This window comes from Hyperolius riggenbachi, chromosome 10 (assembly GCF_040937935.1).
Source record: "Hyperolius riggenbachi isolate aHypRig1 chromosome 10, aHypRig1.pri, whole genome shotgun sequence".
In the NCBI taxonomy this organism is placed as follows: domain Eukaryota; kingdom Metazoa; phylum Chordata; class Amphibia; order Anura; family Hyperoliidae; genus Hyperolius; species Hyperolius riggenbachi.
This window is the reverse complement of record NC_090655.1, coordinates 226588574-226598002: the sequence shown is the minus strand read 5'-3', so window position 1 is coordinate 226598002 and position 9429 is coordinate 226588574. Positions and strand designations below refer to the sequence as shown.

The 9429-nt window shown below is 50.3% G+C and overlaps 2 protein-coding genes across 2 annotated transcripts; one reads left to right on the top strand and one right to left on the bottom strand.

Annotated features, from left to right (window-relative positions):
- Nucleotides 1-1663: 1663 nt before the first annotated feature.
- On the bottom strand, nt 1664-2044 carry LOC137534688 (histone H2B 1.1-like). The gene has a single exon (XM_068256302.1). It carries the CDS (start codon nt 2042-2044, stop codon nt 1664-1666), a length of 381 nt encoding a protein of 126 aa, XP_068112403.1.
- Nucleotides 2045-5899: 3855 nt separating this feature from the next.
- On the top strand, nt 5900-6292 carry LOC137536857 (histone H2A type 1-like). The gene has a single exon (XM_068259043.1). The coding sequence runs from the start codon at nt 5900-5902 to the stop codon at nt 6290-6292; it is 393 nt and encodes a 130-aa protein (XP_068115144.1).
- Nucleotides 6293-9429: the final 3137 nt, after the last annotated feature.

The window sequence follows — 9429 nt, the reverse complement described above, 5'->3', positions numbered from 1 at the left end:
TGCTGCCCCTTATAGGCTGGCTGTTCCGTAGTGCTGCACAGTGATCACATTGGAAGCTTTTGGCTCAGCACAGCTCAGTAACTTTGCAGGCACTGTGATTGCAGCGCAATATGATCCTCCTGCACTGCTCTAAACAGCTGCACTTTACTTCTGGGAATGCTTTGGGGAATGCTTTCTAACAGTGCGACGTTTGCATTCAAAGTACACAGATGAGCATATAGGTGAAATACATGTAAAGCATATGATTGCAGCATGTGGGTATTGTGTGAAAGCAAACATTTCTGCTCTCTGCTCGTCCCTCCTCCCTTCTCTGTCCACTCCCTGCCCTCTGTCCATCTTCTCCCCTTCTCTGTGTGTCCACCCCCTCCCCTTCTCCTGTCCACAGCAGGGAAAGACCTGTCCTGCTATTCATTTCACCCCCGAATGCTTTGGTAGTAAAATGATCCGAGATTCGGATCAAAGATCCGGATCTTTTCAATGATCCGATTCGAATCATCCGGATCATTGAAAAGATCCGAACTTCCCATCTCTACTGCACATGTGACCTGCGCATGCGCAATGGATAAGAGTACTGCAGATGTTGTGAGTCCTCCTTCTCAGTATTGTGAATACCCCCATGCTGGACAAGCATTACACAATATGGGGCTTGATTCACTAAGACAAATAGCATACCTTATCCGAGATAACACGCCTTATCAAATTTAACTCCTCCCTCCACCCTCCTCCTCCCCCTCCCCTCCCTGGGCCGCTCCTGATCAAGCCCGCCAGCTGCACAGACTCGTCAGGAATCAGGATAGATTACGAGAAGTGCTGTCGCTGGCCGGTGCATCCGCATTATACCATTCATATACAATTCCATTATTACTCCATACCGACTATCGGCTTCTCTGAATAAACGTACAGGAAACCGCTATATTTATTCTGTATTATGGTTATTTTTCCCGGAGAGGCTCTGCTGCATTACCAAGTATCCATATACTCTTCTATACACGTGTGCAAAGTTAAAAGCTGCAGAATGCACCTACTGAATTCAGTATTTCCCCAACTAGGGCTTCCCGCATACATGTATAGCACCGCACGGCTGGAAGAGTAACTGCAGCGTGGAAATCATCCTCCCAGCACAGCCGATCTATGAGTGTGAGAGCCAGAATACTCGGGGAACACTGTACAGCAGTTACTGCAATAGCAGCACACCGCTCCGTAGTGAATGAGACCGTGGCTACTAGTAGAGATTGTAAGGAGTAGGTAATGACATTCATAACAGTGTGTTGCAGCGGTACACAGCTCCGTAGTGCAGTAGTGGGTGGCAGAGCCGGGACAAGGTCCTCCAGCAGCCAAGGCTGAGACACCAAAGTGCGCCCCTCCATCCCTCCCACCCCAGCCGTCACATACTGATTGCTATTAGACTGAGGCCCCCATGGGCCCACAACCTCCCCAACACCTTAATATCTAGTTATCTGGCTTGTAGTCACTTCCATGTATCCCCTTTTCTTATTTCTTTCTGCTTCAAACACAATTAGGAATGACAGCTGAATGAATTCTGCGCCCCCTCCTACACTGCGCCCTGAGGCTGGAGCCTCTCCAGCCTATGCCTCGGCCCGGCCCTGGTGGGTGGCTCTGAAAAGAGCCTTTGGGATTACTACATAGCTGGATGCGAGCCACATTACTTGGCGCTGGTGTACTTGGTGACGGCCTTGGTGCCCTCGGACACGGCGTGTTTGGCCAGCTCTCCCGGCAGCAGCAGGCGGACGGCGGTCTGGATCTCCCGGGAGGTGATGGTGGAGCGCTTGTTGTAATGAGCCAGGCGGGAAGCTTCCCCGGCGATGCGCTCGAAGATGTCATTGACGAAGGAGTTCATGATGCTCATGGCCTTGGAGGAGATGCCGGTGTCGGGGTGCACCTGCTTCAGCACCTTGTACACGTAGATGGCGTAGCTCTCCTTCCTGGTCTTCCTGCGCTTCTTGCCGTCCTTCTTCTGAGTCTTGCTCACTGCTTTCTTAGAGCCCTTCTTGGGCACCGGGGCGGACTTGGCTGGTTCAGGCATTGCTGCGGATTCTCAGTAACTCTGCAGAGTGCGGAGACGCAATGAGGAGCAGCGCCGCCTCCCCTCCTTATATAGGCTGGCCTATGCTAATCAGGCTGCAGCACTTCTCTCTACACTATTGGGCAGCGTCACTGGCTGATGATTTCCTTCTCTCTCACTGGCTGGAGACGCGCCGTGTGCAAAACACATTGGGCTCTATTCATAAAACCTTACCGCAAGTTTTCCGCTCAAAAAAGCGTATTTTCCCGTCCATTTAGCAAAGTGGGCATTCATAAAAGCTGTTCCCGCATGAAAATCTACAATCCCCCAGCAGAGCGAGAAATTTCCGCCTTCTCCAGTGTTTTTCTAGATTTATCTAGAAAAAAGTAACAAAATGGCCATTCATAAAGTTTAGAGGAAGCGGTATGTGGACGGGAAATACCGCTTCCTCTGATTTTGCGGATTACATACAAGTGAATAGAGTTGGGCCGAACCTCCGATTTTCGGTTCGCGAACTTTCGCGGAACGTTCGGTTCGCGTTAAAGTTCGCGAACCGCAATAGACTTCAATGGGGATGCGAACTTTGAAAAAAAAAATAATTATGCTGGCCACAAAAGTGATGGAAAAGATGTTTCAAGGGGTCTAACACCTGGAGGGGGGCATGGCGGAGTGGGATACACGCCAAAAGTCCCCGGGAAAAATCTGGATTTGACGCAAAGCAGCGTTTTAAGGGCAGAAATCACATTAAATGCTAAATGACAGGCCTAAAGTGCTTTAAAACATCTTGCATGTGTATACATCAATCAGGTAGTGTAGTTAAGGTACTGCTTCACACTGACACACCAAACTCACCGTGTAACGCACCGCAAACAGCTGTTTGTGTAGTGACGGCCGTGCTGGACTGGTGCGCACCATGGCGAGAGTGCAGGTTTTGGTGGCTTTACAGCCCATATGGTCGCCTGGCTGATGTAGCTGAATGACAGAACAGTGACTGTCCAGCTGATCAAATTTGGTCTGACCACAATGAAGCAATGACCTTATTATCTTTTGTGTGCCCCCTAAAACACTCATCTAGGCGCCGGTCATTGCTTCATTGTGATACGCAAGCCCCTTCACCACGGCAAGGTAATGATCACGAAGGGGAATGGGCGCATGTACATGCCTTTTCTTTTGTTGTTGCAGCTGCCCGCAGTGCAGCCAGAAAAATTAGGCAGTCATGTACACGCACCAGAAAAATTATTACAGCGGCCGCTGCTAGCAGCGGCCTAAAAAATTCAGCAATCCGCCTGGAGTCCCGGACCCTGTTGGTGGTGGCGGAGAAGGTAGTCAAGCGGCCTGCAGGCAGACATGCTGTGTGGAAGGGACTGGGAGCGACTTAGTCTTCTTGGGGCAGGCCAGGCAGCCAGTCACACGGCGTGCAGGCAGAGATGCTGTGTGTGCGGGGACTGACTTGGGGCGAGCAGCAGCCCTCCGGGATCCATGCCTCATTCATTTTGATAAAGGTGAGGTACTTAACACTTTTGTGACTTAGGCGACTTCTCTTCTCAGTGACAATGCCTCCAGCTGCGCTGAAGGTCAGACAAATCCAAACATGCACCATCAGTAGGTCCTTCATCCTCCTTACACGTTACATCCATAGTGTTGCCGCGTAACTCAGACATATGAGCTGGTGAAAATTCATCTGGCTGTAACAACAATGGCTGTGCATCAGTGATTTCAACACTAAATAATTCTTGCGAAGTGTCAAATGCAGCGGAAGTGGTGCTAGTAGTAGCGCTGGTGGCTGAGCAAGATGAGGTGTTCTATGTTGCTAAATACTCAACCACGTCCTGACAATCTTGGGAGGTGATGTCACGTGCCTTCTTCCGAGCACTGTACTGTGGGCCAGGTTCACACGAAATTACATTTACACGACCTCGCGCAGACCTGCCGGGTGGCCTTCCTCTGGCTCTGGCACTACCTCTTCCTCTACCTGTTTTGTCCATATCGGGTATGCACGGAGTGGTATATCACACTGCGTGCACTCACGTAGGTAGGTGGGTTCACTTAACTGCACAGGTATGCGCACTGATGCGGTGGGTTCACTGAACAGAACAGGTATACAGTGGCGGGTTCACAGAACAGGTATGCAGTGGCGGGTTCACTGAACAGTACAGGTATACAGTGGCGGGTTCACTGAACACAACAGGTATGCAGTGGCGGGTCCACTGAACAGAACAGGTATGCAGTGGCGGGTTCACTGAACAGTACAGGTATACAGTGGCGGGTTCACAGAACAGGTATGCAGTGGCAGGTTCACTGAACAGAACAGGTATGCAGTGGCGGGTTCACTGAACAGTACAGGTATACAGTGGCGGGTTCACTGAACACAACAGGTATGCAGTGGCGGGTTCACTGAACAGAACAGGTATACAGTAGCGGGTCCACTGAACAGAACAGATATACAGTGGCGGGTTCACTGAACAGAACAGGTATGCAGTGGCGGGTTCACTGAACATAACAGGTATACAGTGGCGGGTCCACTGAACATAACAGGTATGCAGTGGCGGGTTCACAGAACAGGTATGCAGTGGCAGGTTCACTGAACACAACAGGTATGCAGTGGCGAGTTCACTGAACAGGTATACAGTGGTGGGTCCACTGAACAGAACAGGTATGCAGTGGCAGGTTCACTGAACACAACAGGTATGCAGTGGTGGGTTCACTGAACAGGTATGCAGTGGTGGGTTCACAGAACAGGTATGCAGTGGTGGGTTCACAGAACAGGTATGCAGTGGCAGGTTCACTGAACAGGTATGCAGTGGTGGGTTCACTGAACAGGTATGCAGTGGTGGGTTCACTGAACAGGTATGCAGTGGTGGGTTCACAGTACAGGTATGCAGTGGTGGGTTCACAGAACAGGTATGCAGTGGTGGGTTCACTGAACAGGTATGCAGTGGTGGGTTCACAGTACAGGTATGCAGTGGTGGGTTCTCAGAACAGGTATGCAGTGGTGGGTTCACAGAACAGGTATGCAGTGGTGGGTTCACTGAACAGGTATGCAGTGGTGGGTTCACAGTACAGGTATGCAGTGGTGGGTTCTCAGAACAGGTATGCAGCCAGGAACAAGCTAAGCCTAACTAATCTTTCCCTATGAGAGACAGTCTGCAGCAGCTCACCCTACTCTCACTAATGCAGGCACACGAGTGACCGTAATGGCCGCCGCTGCCTGCCTTATATAAGGGAGGTGGGGCTCCAGGGGCTAGTGTAGCCTAATTGGCTACACTGGGCCTGCTGACTGTGATGTAGAGGGTCAAAGTTGACCCTCCATGTGCATTATGGGGCGAACCGAACTTCCGCAAAGGTTCGCCTGCGGGACGCGAACGCGAACCACGGAAGTTCGCATGGAACCGTTCGCAGGCGAACCGTTCGGCCCAACTCTACAAGTGAATGGCACAGACCTCCCAGAGAGAGCAGTGCATGGAGGGACTCTGCCGGCTGAAGTGTTTTCGCATGCCTTCCGACAGCATACCGCCAGCTTTCAGCGGGAGATCTCCGCTCTGCTATCGCAGCTGGCAAGATTTCTATGAATGACCACCCAGAAGTGTAAAATACCGCTGCTGTATTTTACCTCCAGGATTTTTTCCGACTCAGAAGTTTTATGAATAGAGCCCATACTGAGAACAGGAAGATAATCCCATTGGCGGCTCCAGCGCAGAGGGACGCCCAGAGTTTGCTGATTGGTGAATTGCTGGACCTGCATTCCATTGGCTGAATCGGACAGGGGCCAATAAGGGGACAGCGCGGGGCGGGCAGCAGAGTATATAGGGCAGGAGGAGGGGTGAAGGCGGCTATTCCTGCGTTATAGTCTATCACTGCTAATCCTGCGAAGTCATCATGTCTGGAAGAGGCAAACAAGGCGGCAAGGCTCGTGGCAAGGCCAAGACTCGCTCCTCCCGGGCCGGGCTGCAGTTCCCAGTCGGCCGTGTTCACCGTCTGCTGAGGAAGGGCAACTATGCGGAGCGGGTGGGGGCCGGAGCTCCGGTCTATCTGGCTGCAGTGCTGGAGTATCTGACCGCTGAGATCCTGGAGCTGGCTGGCAACGCCGCCCGGGACAACAAGAAGACCCGCATCATCCCCCGCCACCTGCAGCTGGCCGTGCGCAACGACGAGGAGCTCAACAAGCTGCTGGGTGGGGTGACCATCGCCCAGGGGGGCGTCCTGCCCAACATCCAGGCCGTGCTGCTGCCCAAGAAGACCGAGAGCCACAAGGCCGCCAAGAGCAAGTAATTCCCTGCAGCAGCCAAGAGACACAGTACAGAACCACAAAGGCTCTTTTCAGAGCCACCCACATAGCCACTAAAGAGCCTGATGCGCGGTATCGTGTTTCCCTGGAAACCGTTTACTTATAATAATGAAAAGTACACCCCGTATTAGAGGATTATAATGTAATGTAAATAGTTACATCCAATAGGTGGAAGTCGCGCTCCTTATCAGTCAAATACGTTACAAGCGAATGAGGGGGATCCTCTTGACTGCGACAGCAAGTTGCGTGTTCCTGTTGCACATTGGGATGTAGTACAGCGAAGCACAGTAATGTTTCACAATCTACACGCGTATAAGCAGAGCAGCCTGCAGAAAAGCACTTGTATGGGAAAGCGTGCACAATGCATAAGTGCTATCAGCAGGCAATAGAGCAGCATCTCCATATACGGTGCTGGGAACGTTCCTCTGCAGGTCGGATCGCAACGGGCTTCTTTCAATAGAAATCAAAATGAAATTTTTACTTTCTACAATTAAATTATTGTTTAATGATTGTGGGTAGTTAATAGAAACAGTAGTACAAAACCATTGCATATTTATCTACACGCTGAATGTCTGATCCACAACGTGGAGAGGATTATGGCCGTGCTATTGGCTGATGAGAGACGCTCCTGTAGCTGTGATTGGCTAAGAGGCAGGGCGGTTGCTATTTTCAAATTTGCCGCCGAATTTCCCCGGGACAGCCGGGCTGGATGTGCAGCTGTGTTGCGGCATTATGTGATGCAGTACCGGCAGCTGCCCCGCAATATTCAGCATTTCCCCGGCTGTGCTGCTCCCTGCAATGCCAGCTCAGAGTTCCGCTATAAGAGATATGGGAGGTTTGTGGTCATATTGTAACAATGTAACTTACTACAAGGGGAGGGGATCCCGGAGGAACAAATAGATCATTATTTAGCAGTGCACAGCTGTCATTAATATGTCCAGTGTTAGATAAACAGCAGTCGTTACATTACATTCTACTGGTTTCTAAGATGAAAGAACGAATTGCCACCGGGAATATAACCCACTGATCTGTACGTAGCGCTACTGCTAATATCAAAAATATAAAGTAATATTAGAAGAGAAACAACCAGTATAACCAGCACTTACAGTATAAGACATTAGACGTATTAAAAAAAAAAAGATATATTCGAATATATGCCAGATAATCGTGTGGCTCCGCCCCTTTAACTGCAGTCTCCCCTCAGGTCCGCCCACACTGTATAAGAGGAGGGGAGGTGGCAGCACAGATCAGTTCCTCTCTACAGCGGAGAAGCAGCAGCATTGTTATCATGTCTGGCCGAGGAAAGGCTGGGAAGGGACTCGGGAAAGGAGGCGCCAAGCGGCACAGGAAGGTGCTCCGGGATAACATCCAGGGCATCACTAAGCCCGCCATCCGCCGCCTTGCCCGCAGAGGGGGTGTCAAGCGCATCTCCGGCCTCATCTATGAGGAGACCCGCGGAGTGCCGAAGGTTTTCCTGGAGAACGTCATCCGGGACGCCGTCACCTACACCGAACACGCCAAGAGGAAGACGGTGTAATGTCTGATTGCGCTGCCTCAAAGCTGCCCTCCATGGCAGACATGCGCAGACATTACTTCCTCATTCCACAGAGATAAGGCAGCACAATCAGACATAGCACAGCTCAGACTGTGCTTCTGCAGAGCTGCCCTCCAATGGTAATTAATTCGCAGCACTTCCGTGCTGTGAATGGGGTCTATTGTAATGCGCTGAAGGTGGCTGATTGTAGCAGAAGATTACTGACAGGAGGACAGGACGTTAGGGCAGACAGCAGTCAGAAGTGCTTGATTTATGGTGGCCACTAATGATCCAATCTTTTTCATCCAATCTTACCAAATCTATGTAGTATAAAGGTGCCCATACACTCGTCAGATTGGCAGCAGACAGATAAGAAATGCATCTGATGATCTATCTGATGCGTTTTTAGAACATTTTTTACCAGGATAGAATTCCAATAGATTTCAGTTTGAAATCTGTTGAAATTCGATCTGATGGCATTTTTTTGCCATCAGATTTCCATTAAGGCCAATGCAAACTGATAAGCAATCTCATCAGATCGACCTAAATTTTCCACCCTGCTAGTTCGATGGAAATCCATCGAAATCGATCGAAATCGGCCGTCGATCGGTCGATTGGCCAACCGATTTGCGATCGATCGATCGATCGATCGCGATCGATCGGTCGGCCAGAAAATCGGCTGAGTGTATGGGCTGCTTAAGGGTAAATTGAGTGAATATACTGAATGGATACTTCAGGCAGTTACCTTATATTACATAGAAATGGTAAGATTGGATGAAAAAGATTGGATCATTAGTGGCCACCTTTAGAATACTAAGACTGTAATCCAATCAGCCGTCTAGCTGTTGTTCCGTTTCCACAGTAATACAGTCACTGTACTTTTTTTTTTTAACAGTAGAGACCCATTTTATGTGAGATAACTACCAGGAGCAAAGACACTGTTTAGTTGGGCTATATTATTGTTATTTAGTATTTATATAGTGCCAACATTTTACACCACGCTGTACAGTATATATTGTCTTGTCCCGTAGACCTGCTGTTACCATGGAGTTTAATATGTGTCCAGTCACAGAGTAAAGTATTGTTTTCCGTGCAGTCAGGGTGAATTCCAAGAGCAAATCCCCATAAAGTATACCGAGCCGACTCGCTTATTACAAATGTGGGGGGCAGGCATGTACAATGAGCTTTCCTGATAACCACCGCTCCCCCCGTTCCCCTCCTTTGCCTGCTAAGTTCCCCCCGGCTCGCTGAAGATGGGCAGCACCGCGCCTACCCTGGCCCACCTGTGCGCATCATACAGCACGCAATTGCGGCCAGGAGTGCACTGCGCATGATGTCACCTTGAGGTCATGCGCAGAGAGTTCCCAGTTGAGTTCGACTGCTGTCGGGTGTACGCAGCCGGTCCAGCGTAGGCGTGGTGCTGCCCGGCTCTGGCGACCCAGAAGAGGTTGCCGGTGTTAATTTATCAGGCAAAGGAGGAGAACGGGAGAGCGGTGGGCATCTGGACAGCTCATCGTACATGCCATCTCCCTCAGTTTCTCATCTTTTTGGCTCTGGCCTCTTGCACACTATATGCGATTGCGATTT